This window comes from Polistes dominula, unplaced genomic scaffold, assembly GCF_049000335.1.
Source record: "Polistes dominula isolate Pdom_NZ unplaced genomic scaffold, Pdom_raw_medaka contig_77, whole genome shotgun sequence".
Classification (NCBI taxonomy): Eukaryota; Metazoa; Arthropoda; class Insecta; order Hymenoptera; family Vespidae; genus Polistes; species Polistes dominula.
The window spans coordinates 983,566-1,004,434 of record NW_028301152.1 but is presented as its reverse complement, the minus strand read 5'-3'; the positions used below and the strand labels follow the sequence as shown (position 1 = coordinate 1,004,434).

The window sequence follows — 20,869 nt, the reverse complement described above, 5'->3', positions numbered from 1 at the left end:
TCATCACAGTGGCGTCCAAACCGGTGATTCCGGTACAACAGATAACCGATGCCAGAATTCGACATATAAAGCCAATCTCAAAGCTCGAAGATTACAAAGCATTTGGTCCATCATATTTGATTTGAAAATATTATCCAACATCTATTTATAAATACTTAATAACAATAATAGTAATAATAATAATAATAATACTAAAAATAACAATAATAAATCATCCTTTTGTTTTATGATAAATTAGAAAAAGAATTGATTGACAAGGTAAATTTTATTGTATCGAAAGATATTTGGAAAAATCAATAAACAATTGGATTAATTAAAAAGTATTGAGCCTAAACAAAAAGCAATTGATAATATTTTATTTTATTTTTTTATAAGCAAAAGTCTCTCGTACCATTTTTTATAGTTTGCATCGTTAAAATCATAATCAATTTTGATTTGATACGCATTAGAATACAATTGAATATTTTCTACAAAAACTAATTTAAAAACACTAGGTATACCTAAGTCTCGTTTTATTCGAAATAACTTTTGCCTAATCATATTCAATTATGATTCATGACTTTCTTAAACATCCTTTATATATAACATACATATCGATTTACATATATATATATATATATATTTTCGTATGATTTCATAGTTAAATTGTTTAAACAAATCTAGTAGAAACTTACACCTGTCAATACTTCAAGGTTTTTCCAATTCACTACTATTTATCGTTTAAAATCTCTGATACGAGAACACTGCTGACAGCTGTCAAAATAACCAACACGTGAAAATAAAATGAAATAAGACTTTTTCCATCATATTTTTCTAACCTTTTTTTTTATTTTTTTTATCTCTTTCTATCTCTCTCTCTCTCTCTCTCTCTCTCTCTCTCTTCTCGATCGACTATAGTCGTCCATGCTCTATTTATATTACAAAATATCTTATTGGGAAAGTATTGAATATAATAACCCCGAATCGTTCGCCTTTTTATTACGATCTTGAATTTATTCATTTCTTATGTTTTTTTTTTTATTCTATTTGTCCTTCAATTAACGTTAGGTCTTTATCGACTAGAAAACACGAAGATAGTTCTTATCGATGACACAAAGAGACGAGTTTCTTTCTCGTGTAATATCAGTACTGAAAATCTTTAAAAAGGATTTGAAAGGAAATGACAGGATATTTGAGATAGATGTAAGGAATACACAAATGAGCTACTGTTGTTGGTTGCTGACTACCTTTTGTGTTTCCTTTATCAATCGGTGTTGTTTTGTAATATTTCATGATTTCACTTTGTTCAACCCACTTGTTTATTCCCTTTTCGTCCATTTTCTCTTCTCTTTTCTTTTTTTTGCACCATTCACTTACCCCTTTTTCTCTCTTTGTCCACTCTCTCTTTCTCTTTCTATTTCTTTCTTTCGTTATAAACGAACTGTGATATGATGAAACATAAGGATATAGAATACCAATATTGTTATCGGCCATTCGACTTGTACTTACATTAATATTTCAACGAAATACTCTCGAAAGAAAGAATATAAAGAAAATAACATATTCTTTTTGATCTTTCTCTCTCTTTTACTTTTTATCTATTTATCTTTCTATCTTATTATGATTAAATTATATCTCGTCTTTGTGTGATGTACTTTGTCGTATGATCGTGACAACATATCGTGACTAATATAAGAGAAACGAGAATTATGACGTTGTGTTGAGAGTTATTTGAGACGATGATTTTCTTTCTTTCTCTTTCTCTCTCTCTCTCTCTCTCTCACCCTCTTCTTACTCTTAACAAAAACATTCAAGAAAAAAGAAATATTCATATAACATTACCTGAATGTAATATCAATTCACTTCTCCCTACACATTCTAATTATGCGAAAAAACTTGTTCTCCATCCTAATTAAAAATTCAATCACGATAACATTTTTCAAAAGTAAAAACTTGTCGTGATAAGAGATCGTTCTCGTTTGTCATATGACTAATGTCATCGTTGATAAAACTGCTTTATAGAAAGATTTAAAACAAATGAAATTTACGTTCTTTACACTTTTGATATTGATTGAGATTACCAGAGAAGACTGGATATTATTAGGGTTGATGATAATAACGTTTAAATTTAGATTGTTGTTTGATTTTTGTTGAACACAAAGTATGTAGATATAAAAAAGTAAGAAGATTTAGAAGATTTATAATTAGTTAATTTTAGATGGTAAATGAGTTTGTATAATATATATTTTTATATTTAGATTTCTTAAAATTAATATTATCATTATTATAATTAATTATTATTATTATCTACGGTCAGTGTTGCGACAGTCTTTTGTTTATATATATATATATATATAGAGTATCACATTATTATATAAATTATAATTAAATTCTTAATTATATTTATTACATTAATTATTGATGACTTTAGAAATATGTTTTGCGAGAGTATTAACGAAAAGCATATTTTCCCTCCCCCATACCTGATTTTAGTCATTAAAAATTTGTATGACGAGCAATAATTCAAATTAGCATAAAATGTTAATTAATGATTTTTGACTGAACATATATATTATAGATGTGATATATTTGAAATAAATTTATTCGCGTAGAATTAATGGTCAATAAAGAAGCGTTATTTAATGTTGAAGGAACACTTTGACGCGAGCATTTTATTTTTTCATAGATTTTTGTATTTGTAGAAGACTCTTTCCTTTTGTTTCTGGTATAAAATAATAAACGTAAGGAACACAGGAGAAAACGATCAAACCGAATGACCAGAATACAAATTTTTCACCAATTAGGTCAATCAGTGGTTGAAAACTTTTCGTTGATATGAAAGATAGCATAGCATTTCCACAACCTAATAGAAGTGAAGTTAAGGTTTTCAAATCTGCTGGGAACATTTCTCCTAAAAGTGCACCTGGCACCGACACGAAACCACAAGCTAAGAAAATATTATAACATAACATAGAAGTGAGTGGTAACCACTCGAGGATTGACGATTCGATGCCAATCGACAATATGTGGAAATGTAGACCCAGTAATCCGAGAGATATAGCAACTCCAAGACCTGATATCATTAACAATGATCTTCTGCCAAATCTGTCTACTATAACAGTTGCACTAGTTCCAGCTATAATCGTAGCAAGTCCTAAAATCATGACAACCACGCTAGCTGTAAGATTCATTCCGGATTTAATTACGATTATTTCAGCGTAGGCGTTAATTGTTGCGTATCCACTTGCATGTACGAATACGTTCAATGTGAACAGGATTATGACATTCTTCAAATTACCTATGATCAAACGGACACTATAATTATTATTTGTGTCATCCTATTATTAGTTTAATATATATAGAGTAACTCTCTCTAATATGGTAACCACGTCTCAAATAAATAACGTAAATTATCGGTAACTAAAGTATAACAAATGAATAAATGAATTTTACAAACCAAAATATATATTTCTTTTTATTTCAATATTAATATTCATTTTTTATAATAAAAATAAAGTTTTATCTTAGTTATCGTATTTTTTATTATTTTATATATTCTTTTTCCTATAATTTCAAGACACACAAGTGTTCCATATTAAAGTTAGTTACCATATATATCTATTTTTGTTCTATATATATATATACGTATAATAAATAATAGATATACCTGGAAGTATGAATGCTTTAAGTCTCATGATAATACTGCTTTCAGCACCATCAACGAAATCCTGAAGCTCTCGCATCTCAGCCTTCACGTCAGCTTCTCGTCGGAACCACTTCAAAGATGCCTCTGCTTTGTCGATATCTCCGTGGAGGACGTAATGGTACGGTGATTCGGGTATCAGGGATACGAGAGCCATGAAGAGGATATTCGGTACGAGGCTCACGTAAGCGAACATCTCCATGGACAGATAAGGACCCATCACGTTGCCCAAGAACATACCCACGGACGCTGCGTTTACGTTCATGGATATCTGAAGGCGTGACCTCGGTTAAGATCTTCTCTTTTGTGAAAAGGCTAAGCTGAGTAGCTTTAGGGTATCTTACGTTCACAAGAAATTACGTATATCTATGTATGTATATGTATATATATATGTGTGTGTATATATATAGTAAGTATCGATCCTATATTTATGCTGATACGTGTATATGAATTTTCAAGCTAATTTTGGGAATATGAGAATCAATAACAGTATAATATTATCTTCTTCGTATAGAGAAATTTGGAATAAATTGAAGAGGATAGATATAAAGAAACAAATCGGATATTTGTATAAGAATTAAATAAGAAAATATATAGAACGTTACCAAAGCTCCACGAATTGTCGGATCAGCGATCTCTCCTAGGTACAAAACGAGGGATAACCAGACCATGCCCGATCCAATTCCAGAACAGAATCTCGATATGTAGAGCCACGTAACTGACGTTGCGCATATACTGAATACCCAACTCAAGGCCAATGGTAGACCACCGATGACAAGCTGTTTCTTTCGTCCAACATACTCTGAAGATCGTGTCGTGACACACGCATTACAGATATGTCATCCTGAGAACAAGATCACCACAACTCAGAACACTCTCTCTCTCTCTCTCTCTCTCTCTCTCTCTCTCTCTCTTTCTTCCTGTCCTTTCATCAGGATTATTGACTCGGTTAGATCGATGTTCCGTTTCATTTTTTTTTTTTCACTTTTTCTTTCATTTTTGTACTTTTAGGTTTCCTCCCTTTCAAAGAGTTTATTCGAATTTAGATCTTTTTGTTTCTACATATCGCCACTTTATCGTACAATTCGATAATTGCTGAGTCGTGGCTGGCTTGTTCTTAGGTCGCGTATCGCGTTGTTCTCAAATTGTTCTGTTCGCATAATTAGATAGAATAGAGGATCGGTTGAGTCAACTTTTAATCAAACTATTGTGAATATTCTTCTTCCTCGTCATTATTGTTTTATTTTTTCTTCGAAATAATATTTCGTATTAATTATTTATTCTTGACTATATATCGGAGAAATTTTTGTGATTTATCATCAAGATGGGATTGTCTCAACGAATCCTTTTTTCGATTTCAATGAAACATTATTACCTTGAATTACTGCACCGATTAGAGCTCCAAAAACTCTACCAAGATTTAAGAGAGAAGCTACCCAAGAAGCTTCGTTTTCCGTCAGTTTGATAGATACGTCGGCAGTAGTCGATGTCAATTGTGCTAAATATGGCGATGTCCAACCATTTGCAAGACCACTCACGATCGGTGCTAAACTTACTGTTCAAAATATTAACAAGAGGAATTCGTATGAAAGAAGACAAATATATTTACCTGCACAAGCTGCTAACCATTGAGTCCATATTATTAATTTTTTTGGATGTTGCAGTTTTTCTGGATCCTTCGTGTCAGACATTTTCGGATCGTTGGATCCTCCAGTTAGCAGCAGCAGCAGCAGCAGCAGCAGCAGCAGCAGCAGCAGAGGGTTGTAAAAGCACACGTGTTGCGTGTGCCGTCAATGATTTCTAGACTGTCTTCCTATACGCTAATACACGGATCCTCCACATGAGGAAGGCGACAGGAGACAAGACGTGATGCATTTACTTTCCGATAAGACAATGACATATTTACTGTCGTCAAGACACGATTTGATTATTCATGAACGTCTCGCGTGTTTACATCTCAGATCGCGCGATCTATAAAAGGTGGTGTTATCTGAATGTATTTTCCACGAAGCGTCGTCAAATAGTTTAAACTTTGTCATTGTATCTTTATTATTTTGTTCTTTTCTTATTTTTACGTTTTTAAACATAAAGTCGAATCGTTGGAAAACATTGGTCACGTGTAATCATCTTACACATTTTCCTACTGATGATTGAAGATTATTTATCGTTGGAAATATATGTCGGATTTAATTACCGATGTGACATCGAACGTTACGCCAGAGAGATGATTGTTATGACTTTATTACACTGATTAGAACATAATGAAAATAACATATTGTTTAATGTGGATTAAACATTTCTAATGAATATTTATTTTATCTTATCATTCGATATAGGATAAAATTGTTATTTCCAATAATTACGTATACAACATTGGAATAATTTTACGTCACACCGTTTATATTTATTTGCAAATAAGTCTGTTTTTTTTTCTTTACATCCTACCAGAAGCACGATCTTCATCTTTTATATTATTTATCTTCTATTACTGTTACGTCTTGACGTTTATAATTCGCGTGAAGATCTAACATTTAATATATGTTCGAGTTGACGGAGAAGGCAGAGAAGACACCAGAGAGAAACTTGAATATATTTCATATAATATGGAGAGACGCGAGATGAGAATGGAGAAACAGAAGGTTCCGCTTACAGAGTTGCGTGTTCGTGATCCTATGACAGTTGTTGTGGAAAAACTTGGTGATAAAAGTGCACGCGTTTACGGTGACTTCAGGTCAAATATATACATACATGAATTTTTAGTCAACAAATTATTCCAAGTCCCGGAGTAACGTTCTTAACATTTATTTTTCGTTCTTAGCAAAGAAACTTTAAAAGAATTATTGATGCCATCTTTAACGTTGGTACCAAAAGATCAATCTAGCATTTCGAATTCTTTTCGAGATATGTTAGGTAAGTGTTTTTGAGGATCACGTATGAAAAAAATAAAAAAAATGATAACATATAAAAATGTTTAACTTGTTTCTTTATTTTTCTTGTTTAGATCCTCGAGAAACTGCAAGACGTTTTCGAGATCAGAAAAGATATAAGGTACATGTTTTAATAAAAAATAAAAAAAAAAATAAAACACCCGCAAGTGGTTATACGACTTACAAGTAGTTAAAAGAAATGACATCAGGAAAAAAATGTTGCGCATAATGTTCGCATAATCTTTTCAGAAGAAAATTCGCAAGAGTATAAAAAAGCGAAACGATGTAACCTCGGACAGAGATAGTAGATGGGATCTTTACGATGAAGCGAGTAACAACGAAGAAATGATGAGAGAGATAACAAAAGAAGTAGATGTAGAAGAGGAAGAGGAAGAGACAGAAGAAGACGAAGTTGAAACTTTACCGAGTTGTCCTAGCTCGCTCACGGAAGACTTAAACTTGTCCTATGATGGAAAATGGTTGAGAAAATACATGAAGATTCCTTTGAGAATGGCATTCAAAGAAATTGTGGCAAAAAAACCTTACGATCCGGTTGGCTATTTAGGCTTTTGGTTATTAAATTATAAAAAATCTTTGGAAGAAAACAAACGACATTTGGAATTAGAAGAAGAGTTATATCGTTTACGATGTTTGATGATACAACCGGTACAAATAGATCCGCAATTAGGCTAGATTTATTACAAGATGTTAAGAAATGTAATTACGTTTCAGACACCGGAAGAAGAAGTGGAACAAGAGGTTCTCCAGAAGATGACAACAGGTGAAGAAGAGGAAAACGTTGAAGTGGATTGGAATTTTCAACGTTATAATAATAATAATAATTAATAACGAACATAATCAACTTTATTGAAAAATTCATTTATTTTTTAGAATAATTTTATCATGACAATTTTAATAATAAATAATTTATTTTATATTCCTTTCTTTTTTTTTTTTGGTTGTGTCAACGTAACATATACCATAATAATTATACAATAATAATAATGTATTTATTAAAAAAAAGAAGAAAGAAAACAAAAAAAAATTAACATTTTAAGGCAATCTTATTCTGCAATATTAACGAACGGTCTTCTGCCGGACCACATACTGGATATTACTCCTAGTACGTTCGAGGAATCTTCAAAGTACCGAAGAATTTACTACTGCGTCGATAGATGGTATCACGCTCGTGGTAGCTCAAGCTCGTTTATTTCCGATGCGAATCGAGCATCTTCGGCGACGGTTCGCGCTTCTCATGCGGGGGTGCGTTCAGTTCGAATCGCGCAGCCGCTCGTTCTATCTCGGTGGGCGCTTCATCGAAAAGCGTTGGAAAAAAGGGGTAGAAAAGCGATGGACTAAAGAGGGCGACAGGGAGAAGTAAAGTGAAAGAGAATAGAAGAAGAGAGAAAGAGAAAGAGAGAGACAGAGAGAGAGAGAGAGAGAGAGAAGGGGGGAGGCAAGCGATAAATAGAGAGGTAGATAGATGGATACGTAAATAGATAGATAGATAGTTGGATGGATAGATAAATTGGTAAATAGATAGGTAGATAGAAAGAGAGGGAGAAAGGAAGAAAGAAAAATAGAGATAGAAATAATAGATAAGAATTTATTGGAAAGATTAAAGTCGCGATCGCGTTGCGAGAGGATGAAGTTTCCTCGAAGGCGCGCGATCGCGGCACGGTGGATGATAGAAAAGTACAGAAAGTGCTGCTTGGTCGGACGCGTGTCGAAAGAGGAAAAGGAGGAAGAGAAAGAAGAGGGTAGCAGCGGTTGAGATGATGGTAGTGGTGGTGGTGGTGGAGGTAGTGGGTGCCCCCTCTCGTTATTGACGCGAGGGTTGGCCGAAAGCGGCGGCCATGTCGGTCGAGGATTTCGCGTCTTGATCGCCGGATGGCGCTGGTTCCGTCCTTGCTTCCGTTGTCGCGGTCCACCCTGCCTGCGCTGGAATGCCCTCGAGGAGGAGGAGGAGACCGTCGAGCCTTTCTACGGGGCCCCTTTCGCGTCGCGATCAGGTGACTACCTCTTAGTCCAACACCATATCCGGCTGTTTCGTCGTTTCCGTGTTTTATTCGCGTTTCACTTATCGCGTTTATCAGCCGGACGTGTCAGTGTCGAAAGGGTGAAAAGGGTGAAAAGTAAGAGAGGAAAGAACTCACGCACTGTGTATTGAAAAGCGAAGGATGGGGATGAAGTGAGGGGGTTGGTAGTGCAAAGTAGGGTGACGGTAGAAGGGAAAGAAGAACGAAAAAAAAAGAAAGCAAGATAAATAGATAGATAGATAGAGGGAGAAAGAGAGAGAGAGAGAGAGAGAGAGAGAGAGAGAGAAAGTGAATTAGTGAGAGGAAGAAAGAAAAATCAAATAAACGAGTGGTCCATTTTCAAACACGGAAGAGAATCGAGGTGATAGTTGTGCGGTGCTGTGTCTTCTTGTTGTGACCTCGAAGCTCGTGAACTATTTTTCTCGGACTCGAGCAACGCCCGAGAGAGTTATCGTGACTATGAAAGATCTATTTCCTAATCTTTTACGAAAAAAAAAACAAGATAAGAAGTTACATATAAAAAGAGAGAGAGAGAGAGAGAGAGAGAAAAATAGTTTAAGTAAGATAGAAAAAAGAGAGATAGATATAACGACACAGCATACGAGCAAGGGTAGAGTGTATGAGAGAGAGAGAGAGAGAGAGGAGGTCGCAGCGACCGAGTTAAAGCGCGAACGCGGAACACGGGAGTGTCGTCCACCATTTTGGGTGCGCGAGGTTATTCGATGCGTGCATGGATACATCGTTCAAGAAGGAACTTCATCATCCTTCCTTATTGGCAAACAATGAAAATTGGCAAATAGGAATGGTGCGTTTGAGGGGGCTCGAGAGTGGTAGGTGGTGATGTAGCTATGGAAATCAAGGATCCAGGTGTCGTGTCGTGAGTTCGAACGGACGGAGAAGGTGGTGCTGGTGGTGGTTGATTACTCTGTGCTTTCGTGCTTGTGCTATATAGCGCATTATAAATCTCTCGTGTTTTATTATTTGACGATTAAACGAACGTAAAGAAATATAAAAAAAGAAAAAGAAACAGTAAGGAAAGAAGGAAGGAAGGAAGGAAGGAAGGAAGTAAAAATCTAAGGATAAATCGAAATACGCGGGCATTTGTTATCGGTCAGAGGTGTGCCGAACTCGTGATCGTTCGAATTCGCGAGTTTTCGTGTATCCAGATCGTGCGTTGTTCGGACAGGTGGACTAGATGCACGCATCCTGAGTAGGAGGAAGAGAGAGAGAGAGAGGGAGAGAAACAAAAGGAAAGAAAAAGAGAGAGAGAGAGAGAGAAAGAAAGAAAGAAAGAAAGAAAGAAAGAAAGAAAAAAGTGCAAATTGGGAATGCTTTGTCTTTCGATGATCGTAAAGACAGAAGGTGTAGGAGGAGGAGGAGGGGGAAGAAGAAAACGAAGATAAACGAGCACGACAACGACGACAACGACGGGGAGAGGAGTACGTTCGCTCGATTGCAAAGCTGCCAAACGTTAGAATAACGGGTGAGAGCGGGGAGGAGGTTCGTTAGAAGATTCGACTACGATCTAGCGAAAATGTTACGCGCGTGTTAAAATCGGCTCGGCCGAGAGCTTAAATGATAAGCATATGCATCTATATTATGTGAAAGAGGGTGAGTCTATCGTCAAGGAAGATATGAAAGTGCGCGATAAGTGAAATATATATATATTTTTTTCCCTATACCAATTAGTTTTATTTATTATCGTTAACTCGTGTCAGATTATATTCGTTCGTGTTGATTTCGATTACGCGCCGTTTTCCTCGCTGTGTCTGTCCGTCTGTCTGTCTGTCTGTCTCTCTCTCTCTCTTTCTCTCTCTCTCTCTCTCTCTCTCTCTCACTTTCTTTCTTTTTCTTCCTCGTTGAACGCAGTGATATATCAACAAGAAAGTTTTTATTCACGCAGTTAATGTTTTTTGTTGCTGATGTGTTCTGTTACCGGTGTAATCTTCAAAAAGAAAGTTATATAAATAAATAATACATCATCGTCGTCGTTCTGATTGAAAAGTAAAGATAAATGATATAAACAACTGTCCGTCTTATTAATTCTTCAAATCGGAACGTATCGGAATGTATCGGAACGTATCGGAATAAACGATAAAGTGTTCGTCGTCATTCGTCGTCAGTTGTTTTCGGTAACTCGTCGTGTCCGGGTCTCGCGTTCGACGTGTTTCTTTACTGTAAGTGAACGACTACTGTTGTTGTTGTTCCTTCACTTTTCTCGCGTTCGTTCTATTTAATTATATTATTATTGTAATAATATAATACATATATATATATTATTAGTGCCGGATCTAACAGTGTGCGACAATTACGAGTGTGTTCATAATTATTCCATGGTTATTATTATTTGTATTACTGTTCGACGTTTCTGCAAAGACACAAGGGATTACGCGCGTGGTCAATGCAGGACGACGACGACGAAGACAATTAAAAACAACGACGATTACACGAGAATTACGACGACATCATTTTCTTCTACGTTAGACGTAAGTAATATTATTTTAATATTTTTATTTCCTTTTCGGTTTCCTTTTTCCCCCTCTCATAATTAACCTTTCGATAACACACGACAATTATGAAAGGGTTAAGTGATATTTCTTTAACGAGAATTATTCAGTGATATAAGATTTAACAAAAGTGTAAATGTAAATTTGAAACGAAAAAAATGATAGGGAAAGATAGAACGTTATCTGCGTAGTTTTTTTTTTTAGTAAAAAAGAAAGAAAACATTAACGAGAGAGAGAAAGAGAAAAAGAACAAGGGACATTAAGTTAACAAAATTTCTATAATTCTATAATTCTCTTTTTTTGTTATTCGTGCAATGAAAAAAGCGCGGGCATTTTGAATCATTCCATCTCAATACTCGTCGATGATTTCAAGACTAATTTTTTTATTAATTAATTATATATGAAAAGTATAGATACAGAATAAAGAATGTTATTTAAAATTTAAAAAATAAATCAAGTTGAATATATATTGAATCAACACACATATTTTTACGTATATTTACAAAAGTATATATATATCATAGTCATGCAGGTACGTAATTAATTTAATATTCAAATGCATAGCCAAATGTGGATTAGTCCAGTGTGTCAATAGCAGAAACAAATAATGTAGATTTTCATGAATTATGTTGTTAATTATCCATGTTTTCGTAATATTCTTTCTTCTGTTTTCTGTACTATTTATATATTTTCAAAATTAATTATTAATTATATTATTATTATTATTATTATTATTATTTTGTTGTTGTTGACTATTTGAATCGACTGATTAAGAAGATCGAATATTTTTCAAAAAGTTGATCTATGATAAAAAAAAAATGTGTCTTCAATGGGGTTTTATTTGTCTCTCGTTGATGCATCACCTTTGTGTAAATGCGTGCCCTATTTTCTATTATATTCCTCGATATTACGTAAAGAATTTCTATTAAAGTTGGGAAAAACAAAAGATCATTAATTAGGACTTGTTACTGCTTTCAATACGAATGATTTATAAGAACGTCGTTCCTAATATTTAAAAAGATCGTTGATTTTGTGTAAGTAGAAAAAAAAAGATACAATTTTATTACAAAATAATGTTCATATTGAATTTGTAGATATATTTGTTTGTTTGTTTGTTTTTTTTTAATAATAATTACAATTGTCAAAGTTTCATTTTAGATTACTTTTCAAACATATTGACTTATTTTTTGATTAATTTAAGAATTTGCAATATTCATTCGAAAGAGTTAGATTTATTAATTTGTATTTATGTACACACACACATGAGTAGAGATTTTAAATATATTTTTTTCTTATAACTAACGATAATATCAAACTTAACGTGTTCAATGTTAGAAATATTAATTTAGTTATGTGTACACGTTTATTTTATTATAAATGTAAATTTAAGTATATAAATCAAAAATAGAATGATTAGGGTTTTTTTTTCCACTATTTCTCTATTTAATATCAAATATCATAATTATAACGTAAAAATATGTAGAATTTAGTGTGTGTGTGTGTGTGAATAGGTTTCGTTGAAGTACCAATTCAATGTGATTTCATTAATGGCCGTGAAATACCGAGATTTGTGGCTTTTCCAAACGGCCCGCAAGTATTACAGGATTTACGAAAGAGCTTTTCGAGTGAGAATTCAATTATATTATTACTCACTTTCCCTTTGTTTTTGTCTGGTTAAATTCCAAATATTTTTTGGTTACATACATTTTAAACTTTGATATTATATTGAATAATATATTGGACAATATCTTTTTTTTACAAATATTTTTAATTTTCTATAAAAGAATTTTTATTTCACATTTCGTGTATTTTAAATATCAAAAATAAATGAATTGAAAATTTATTTTTATTTTTAGTATAATCCCATCGTTGTTTAGATTTAATCAAAAAAAAAAAAAAAAAAAAAATAATTAGGTTTTCTATTTAAATATTGTTAAAAACAATAAAAATATATATATATATATTTAACGTTTAAGATTTTTATGGAGAACATTGTATAATTTAGTTAGAAAAGATTTTACATAAAGACATGACTTTGAAAATAATTTTCTCTTATTTTGTTCTCTCTCTCTCTCTCTCTTTTTTTTCCTCATCCTCCTCATTCTTTTTTATATTTATTTTCTTTCACACACTTAATATTTCTCTTGTTCTCTTTGGTTCTTTATTAAAGTTTCTTTTAAAAACTTCGCATTGCGCAGTACCGTATCGAAGTATATTACAAGTTTAATGGGGAATCATCGAGTATGGAAAATTGGCCGTGTTCCAACATTCTATTCCTCCATACTACTTTTCGGACCTTTTTACATTTAGTTATTCGTACTTTCACGACTTCACAGTATCCATAGTATATTAGTAATATAAAGGAAGAATGAAATAAAGAAAGAGAGAGAGAGAGAGAGAGAGAGACAGAGAGAAGAAAGAGGAAGTCGTTTTCTTTTTCCAAGAACAAGAAAGAAGAAATAAAGATTTGTTTATTGAGTGAGTCAAACGCTCATTATTATACAAATTATCTTTTTTATTTTCCAAGAGAAAGCAATAATAATTTTTCTTTTCTTTTCTTTTTGCATTAGATTGGTGTTGAGATAAAATTATGATTTGAATTATTAGGTCGAGTCATAAATAACTTCTGGTTTTTATGAGACTGATAAGTACAAGACACCTTTCATGGAGTTTTTTTTTTGCACTCTTTGCAATTGTTCAACGTATCTATTGAATTTTGTTCCAATATTACCTTTAAAAGGTTCATCAAAGTCGGAAATACGTCCCTACACTCGGTTCATCTTTTAAGATCGTATCTCCAGAACGGAATTTGACAAACCAATTTCTGACTGCCCTATCAGTTATCAGTCCTGCACTGTATACGCTGCATATTTTTTCAGTTGCCACCTTAGTGCTATTGCCTTGTTTCAATTCTTAAAGGATTACATGTCGAATATGCACTTTTTACTATCCAATTTCAGTGGTTAAGAAAAATGGTTAAATGTAACATTGACTACATAAAGAACACATGTGTGCAGATCACACGTGTTAGAAGTGAAATCTTCAAAAAAACTAAGTTTCGAGAGAATGAGACGAAGAAAATTAATGAAATTAGAAGAAAATTTAAATTCGTAGGTTTAAATTTGGCGCCAATTCTTTTATTCACATTTTATTTAGGTAATGGTCATATTATAAATTATTAAATAAAAAAAGAGTCGGAATTAGGATAATTAAATTTTTCTTGTATTATTGTTTAGTATTATCAAATTTAAGAATTTAAATAAATCATAAAAAGAATGAAAGAAATAAATGAAATAACGTGACGAAATGAAACGAGACACGTGTCAAATTTAAGATCTGACCTTACATTGTATTTTTTAAATATATCTAATATAATAGTATTATAAGTGCTTCACTGTTAAACTAATAACGAAGACTTTATATAACGTTAGATGACATATATATAAAAAAAATTGATCCAGTCTAAAAATAAAAAATAAAAAGTAATTGAGCATCTCGTAACAAAAGAAAAGGTACACTTTAATCCAAATCCGTATTTGATGGATGAAAAAAAAAAAAAAGTAAGATAAGACGAAAATTCTCAGGATATACATTTTTTGTTTCTTAGTACTTTAGTTACTCTTCTTTATTAAATCAAATGGAGAAGAGAAGAAAGAATAAAAAGATTAGAATAATTATTTGTTAAAAGGAGTTTTATTGTTTATGTATTGGATTATTCGGAAAGTAATTTTATTTTTCTATTTGTAAAAATCAAGACAATTTTCATTTCCTAAACTAAAACCTAGGCCTAAAACCTTTCAAGTGAGCATAAACAATTGAATTTGATAAACTTAACTTCTCACTGATCTCACCTGTTTGTTATTTGTCAGCTTGCATCAATTAATGCCTTTATTGTTTCAAGAAAAAATGAAATTATTTTTCGAACAATCCAATAATACAAATTTCTGTGAACTGTTATGGGATTTAGAAAAAAAAAAAAAAAAAAAAATAGATATTTCAACATAAATCGTTAGTTCTTTTTTCACTATTGGATTTTTCTCTTTTTCTTTTACTTCTTCTTCTTCTTCTTCTTCTTCTTTTTCTTATTTTCTTTTTACGGATCATAATATCGTAAGATATTATCGGGAACTCTTTTGCCCTTTTCTTCGAAGGGGTTAGTTCAATATTGATCAAAGTTCAAGTATATACAAGAGATTACCAGAGAGAGAGAGAGATGAGAGAGAATGTTTATTATCGAGTAATCAAAGATAGTCTTTACTGTATTGCAAATAACGTCGATTGAAAAAGTTTATTATTTTATCTTGTTTCTTTTCTCTTTTCGTTTTTTTTTTTAATCATAAAATTTAATGTGTAAAATTTCAAATAGAAAAGAAAAAATAACAATTGACTTCTCGTTGCAAAATTTTGATCAACCTTCTTCTTCTTTTTTTTTTTTTTTTACTCTGCACCAATTTTTGCGTATGAATATTTTAATTAGAAAATTCAATTTTTTTTTTGTTTTTCTCTAATAAAATTTCCAAAGAACAAAAAAAAATAACAATCTATATATCGTTTTTTTAGGATTATTTTTATCAACGTATTTTCCTTTTATCATTTTATTTGATAATTTTCATAATTAAATTCAAATATTTTGAAAGAACACAAACACAAAATTTACTTTTTACATTGAATTGCATTTATTATAATATTTATCAACAAATTCTACCTTCTCTATTTCCTCTCATATACAACATTCATTTCTATTCTAAATGATGATAGAATTTTGTTGAAAAAAGAAATAGAAATGAAAAAAAAAAATAGAAAAGGAAGGAGGAAATTTTTCAACAACGAGTTGCTAATCTGCGTCTATTCGCGGACCTAATTACGGTTCCCTCGATGTTTGTCTGACCCTCTCTGAATAGCGTTATAGCGTTTACTACCAGGGAAATCCCAGAGCTCGATTGGCTGACCTATTTCGACTTTATCTACTTTATGATTCTAACCTTCTCTCTTTCTCTCTCTCTCTCTTTCTCTCTTTCTTTTTTTCTTTTCATGTTCATCTTTGTATATTTCTTTTTTTTCCTCATTTTTTTTCTCTCTCTTCTTAATAATATAATTATATATATATATATATATATATATATATATATATTTTATTTATATTAATTTATTTTTAGTATATATAATTATACTAATATATATATATATATATAATTTTATAATATTTAAAATAATTTTATATATATTTTATATAATTTTATAATATTATATAAATATAATATAAAATAATATTATATAATATTTAAATTTATATATTTAATAAATATATATAAATTATATTTATATATTATATAATAATAATTATATATATATATTTATAATATTTTAGCAATTTATATGTGCTAATTATAGTTGCAAATTATAATTTATTTTTTGTTGCAGCAAATTATATTTGCTACAAATAGCAAAATATAATTGCAAATTATGATTTATAATATATATTATTTCTAATAAACAAAAATTCAACAATATTAATAAATATTCGTATACGATATCTTTAATAAGGTAATGAGCAGAAGATGAGTATAAATTTGCCGAGAAAGAAGCACTTATAATATTAAATATTAAAAGTCTAACGTAAGATAAGTAGTTAGATGTTTCACGCGAATGTTGTTTAAACATATGTATCATTTTTATTGCACTTAGAAAATATTTACGTATATGTATGTATCATATAATATTAAGGATAGTAAATGGAAATAAAAAAATAAAACAAAAGTAGCTTCTTGATTCGCTGCTTAATTTTTATACGCTATAGAAATAATTTCTTTGTTTTAAAGTAAACTTTTTAAACATGGATAGTTTGTTTTGTTAACACTGTCTGATTTAATGTTATTCAAATAAAAGTTTTGGTTAGATTATTTTCCTTATTTTTCTCTCATCGTGTTCATGCATCTTATTTTTTTTTTGGTAAATGTATGTAATTAATTACACGAGTATTTTAATCTACAATAGTGTATTTAAATATATTTAAATGTAATTACTTATAGTAGGTAAATACGAAAAATAGATTCTAAATAGTCGCATTGAAAATTACTTATGACTCGACGTAATACTTGCAAAAATACTAATTTCATTTTTGTTATATCTTTTGTAGATGCAAATCCTCTTATTAAAACAAAATTCTCTTATCATTTATGTCAAATGAAATTTCTTTAACAATTAAATGTTTGTTTGCTATTAAATGTATACACTGAAATATTTAATTTATTATTCCAACATTCAACTATTCGCATAATCCATTATCATAATGTTTTATTATTCGAACATCATGTCTGTATATTTTCCTGTTTGTATAATTTGCAATGAAAACAAATGTTCGACAACATAGTAGTATATCTTTTGTATAATATTATATCTTTTTTACTGCATCGGTAATGAAATTGATATTAAACGTATGGTCAAAGATAAACAAATAATTAGTACATCTTTTGTACAATATTATATCTTTTTCATTAACATTGATATAAAATTGATATTAAATGTGTTTACAACTAACATAATATAATGGCATCGAAATGGAAACGTAGTTTGAAAAGAAAACAATTTAAATACCGAAGTTTTTATTACATCAATTTGAACGTTTAATAATCCTAAAATATGTTATCGTATAAAAGAATTTGTAAAAATTTTATATTACGGGCTAACAAAAAAAAAAAAAAAGGAAACGAAATAAATTTAAACGTTTAATAATCCTAAAATGTGTTACCTTATAGAAGAATTTTTGGAAACTTTGCATTACGAGCAAATATCAATTATACTTATAACTTTTTAATTACTTACCATGTGTGCATACAAACGTACAATAACAATAATACGTAAAAAGTAAATTAGATCAAAAATAGAAAGAAAATTGTTACAGATCAAAAAAAAAAAAAAAAAGAAGAAAATTCCGTAATACTGTCACGAATTAATAAAGGAGATTGATGAAATCAAATTAAACGTTTAATAATCCTAAAATATGTTACCTTATAGAAGAATTTTTGGAAACTTTGCATTACGAGCAAATATCAATTATACTTATAACTTTTTAATTACTTACCATGTGTGCATACAAATGCACAATAACAATAATACGTGAAAAGTAAATTAGATCAGAAAAAGAAAAAAGAAAATTGTTACAGATAAAAAAAAAAAAATGAAAATCCCGTAAAACTGTCACGAATTGATAAAGGAGATTGATATTAATTTGACAAGTGTTATCCTTTGGTAAATCGATCGATAATGTATTTATATATAACATGGGATATCAGATATACCATGCAAAAACTTATCCTATGGAAGTGTCATTTTTAAGAATGCCATTAAACATTTGTTCTATTCAAAGTCAATTTTTCTAACATGGTTGCTATGGTGTTGCTGTCCGTCTAAGAGAATCCGTTTCAACTGTCGAATTAGAATATCAAGTTGAATCGAGTAAGTCAGAATGCAAGAGGAATATCGAATGCAAAGCTTCATGGATCTTCATGGATAATTCCATGTTCCAATCGGTTACGATTTACCTTTCTGTATATCCTTGACTATTTCCATCTGACAACTAATCGGAAGGTTAAGTAATGTCAATCAATTATATGTTGCACAATTTGACATCTCTTGTTACATTCGAATCATTTTTAGAATTTTATTTACGTTCTTTATTATTATTGGCAGTTTTTGTAGATACAATATATACAGATATACCATGCAATATATACAGATGGTATATATATATATATATATATATATATATAAATAAATTTAAAATGTTATATAAAATATAATTTAAAGTATATAAATTATAATATTATAAATTATATAAATTATATAAGTTATATAAAATATTATAAATTAATAATTATATAAATATTAATAATGAAAAATATCATATAAATAAAAAATTATATATCTTATTAATATATATTATATAAAACTATAATAAAATTATAATAATAATATAATAAAATTATAATAAATAAATATATATAATATTGACCAACAACCAACGTTAAGAATAACAATAAGTTATCAAACGATTTCTCCCATTCTCATTCGTGCGTTTAATGAGACCCCTCCCTAACCTCACTTTTTTTAATCTGACATTGATCTGTCATTGATAAATTCAAGATGGAAATCGCCTAGGTCTACCTACTTTTTCGTATGCTTTAATTGTGAACACGCGACGATAAATACGCGAATATATGTTTATAAAAAAGAAAAAAAAAATAAAAAGAAAAAAAGAAAAAGAAATGAACTAAAAAAAAAAACCAAAATCCTCAAGGGAGACAAAAACAAAAAGTGTTGTTGGCGTATATTTGAATTTATCTTTGTTACAATGGAAGTCATTGTTATCGAAGAAAAATAATAATAATAATAATAATAATAATAATAATAAAAGAAACGAAAAAAAAAATTAGTTGGTTCGAGGTTTCGAATAATTCGTAAAAATCATGATAGGGTTTGTGTAGCATTTTATTAGAAATTATGAGAAATTCCGTAATCATCTTTTTTATCCATATAAAACCTTTTTCCTTCAATCTACCATTTTATAATCCACGATGATAAAATCTCATCTCTCTAAAAAAAAAAAAAAAAGAAAAAATGAAGAAATGAGAGAAAGAGAACAAGAGAAAGCAAGTCCCACTCACATCACGTATTTTCACAATATAACAGTTGAATCTTTCTCGCTTTTAACTCTACTCAATCGAGAGGTTACTGTTAGATAAATCGAATTCCTCGTAGAAATTTTCTAACTCGAACATACAGCTAACACTAGGTACAGAGGGGATAACTTTTAATCCGTAGATTTCGATTCGAGTTTTTGCCATAAACTTGAAACTTTCCGACTTTTGCTCGTGGATCGTGTGCTCAATTCGAATAAGCCAACTTTTAAATCACTTATAAACATTCCGATACAGAAAAAGAACAAAATAATAAAAAAAAGAAAAAAAAAGAAAAGAACAGGAAAAAGAATGAGAAAAGAGAATTTTTTTTTGTTTTTTTACGAAGAAGAAGAAGAAGAAGTAATATCTCACAAGGTAGATTTTGATTGCACATATTTTGTCTTTTTGAATTAATATATATTTTTTTTATTTCAAAAAATTTGTCATCGTCCTTACAGTTCTATCAATATTAAATTCTATATTAACGAAGGCTATATTTACCATAAGGTGTATTAGACATAAAGATGTGACTCTTGTAGCACTTTATGCGCTCACATTTTAACATTTTCAAGTGAAAAGCTAATTTTCCAAGAGAGTCCATTTCGCGCATGCCGCGTTTGTGCACACAAATTTATTGTGTAAGTTTCACAAATTTAAACTTAATACGCGTAAAGTCATAATTTGAGTTTAACCGTGATTATTATTAAAGAAAATAAAGATTTCAACATACAAAAGAAAGAAAGAAAGAAAGAAAGAAAATAAAAGAAGAATATTATTTAATAAAATAAGATCAAAAAATATTTTCAGATAACAAATCAACGAATGATGCATATTAATTATGAAGTCATCATTGCGCACAATCGTTCAAATAATTACATTAATAGAATGGAACAAATGTAAAAAGTAGAACGTTATAATCTTAAATTCTCTTTATTAGGAATATTATTATCGTTGTACACATGTGCAATATTCGGAAAGTCATATCAACAACATTAAATAAAAGAACTTTCACAGATGACAACGAGCCAGTGTGAAG

At 30.3% G+C, this 20,869-nt stretch overlaps 3 protein-coding genes and 1 long non-coding RNA gene across 8 annotated transcripts in view; 2 read left to right on the top strand and 2 right to left on the bottom strand.

The window, feature by feature from the left end:
• Positions 1-20,869, bottom strand: part of LOC149030638 (uncharacterized) — an 84,513-nt gene that overhangs the window by 36,259 nt on the left and 27,385 nt on the right. The window lies entirely within an intron of this gene.
• On the bottom strand, positions 1,724-5,388 carry LOC107064033 (facilitated trehalose transporter Tret1). Its single transcript, XM_089178203.1, has 5 exons — positions 5,292-5,388; positions 5,058-5,237; positions 4,288-4,484; positions 3,647-3,953; positions 1,724-3,277 (listed from the first exon to the last, which is right to left on the bottom strand). Exons 1-5 carry the CDS (start codon positions 5,371-5,373, stop codon positions 2,652-2,654), a joined length of 1,392 nt encoding a protein of 463 aa, XP_089034329.1. The 5' UTR covers positions 5,374-5,388; the 3' UTR covers positions 1,724-2,651.
• On the top strand, positions 6,279-7,546 carry LOC107064031 (uncharacterized). Its single transcript, XM_089178205.1, has 5 exons — positions 6,279-6,413; positions 6,501-6,592; positions 6,684-6,730; positions 6,859-7,275; positions 7,342-7,546. Exons 1-5 carry the CDS (start codon positions 6,286-6,288, stop codon positions 7,453-7,455), a joined length of 798 nt encoding a protein of 265 aa, XP_089034331.1. The 5' UTR covers positions 6,279-6,285; the 3' UTR covers positions 7,456-7,546.
• rho-5 (rhomboid-5) overlaps positions 8,034-20,869 on the top strand; it is a 228,511-nt gene continuing 215,675 nt past the window's right edge. For all 5 annotated transcript variants that reach the window (XM_089178194.1, XM_089178198.1, XM_089178196.1 and 2 more), the window contains exon 1: positions 8,034-11,134. The gene's annotated coding sequence lies outside the window, so the exon portion shown is untranslated. The remainder of the gene's footprint in view (positions 11,135-20,869) is intronic.

What these genes read in the sequence shown, in the direction of transcription:
- LOC107064033 (XM_089178203.1), bottom strand. Translation starts at nt 5,373, where the DNA reads ATGTCTGACACGAAGGATCCAGAAAAACTGCAACATCCAAAAAAATTA. An exon ending in ATGGTTAGCAGCTTGTGCAG is followed by an intron (nt 5,238 to 5,291) that starts GTAAATATATTT and finishes TATTTTGAACAG; the next exon opens with TAAGTTTAGCACCGATCGTG. An exon ending in AATCGGTGCAGTAATTCAAG is followed by an intron (nt 4,485 to 5,057) that starts GTAATAATGTTT and finishes CACGATCTTCAG; the next exon opens with AGTATGTTGGACGAAAGAAA.
- LOC107064031 (XM_089178205.1), top strand. Translation starts at nt 6,286, where the DNA reads ATGGAGAGACGCGAGATGAGAATGGAGAAACAGAAGGTTCCGCTTACA. An exon ending in CGCGTTTACGGTGACTTCAG is followed by an intron (nt 6,414 to 6,500) that starts GTCAAATATATA and finishes TTTCGTTCTTAG; the next exon opens with CAAAGAAACTTTAAAAGAAT. An exon ending in TTCTTTTCGAGATATGTTAG is followed by an intron (nt 6,593 to 6,683) that starts GTAAGTGTTTTT and finishes TTTCTTGTTTAG; the next exon opens with ATCCTCGAGAAACTGCAAGA.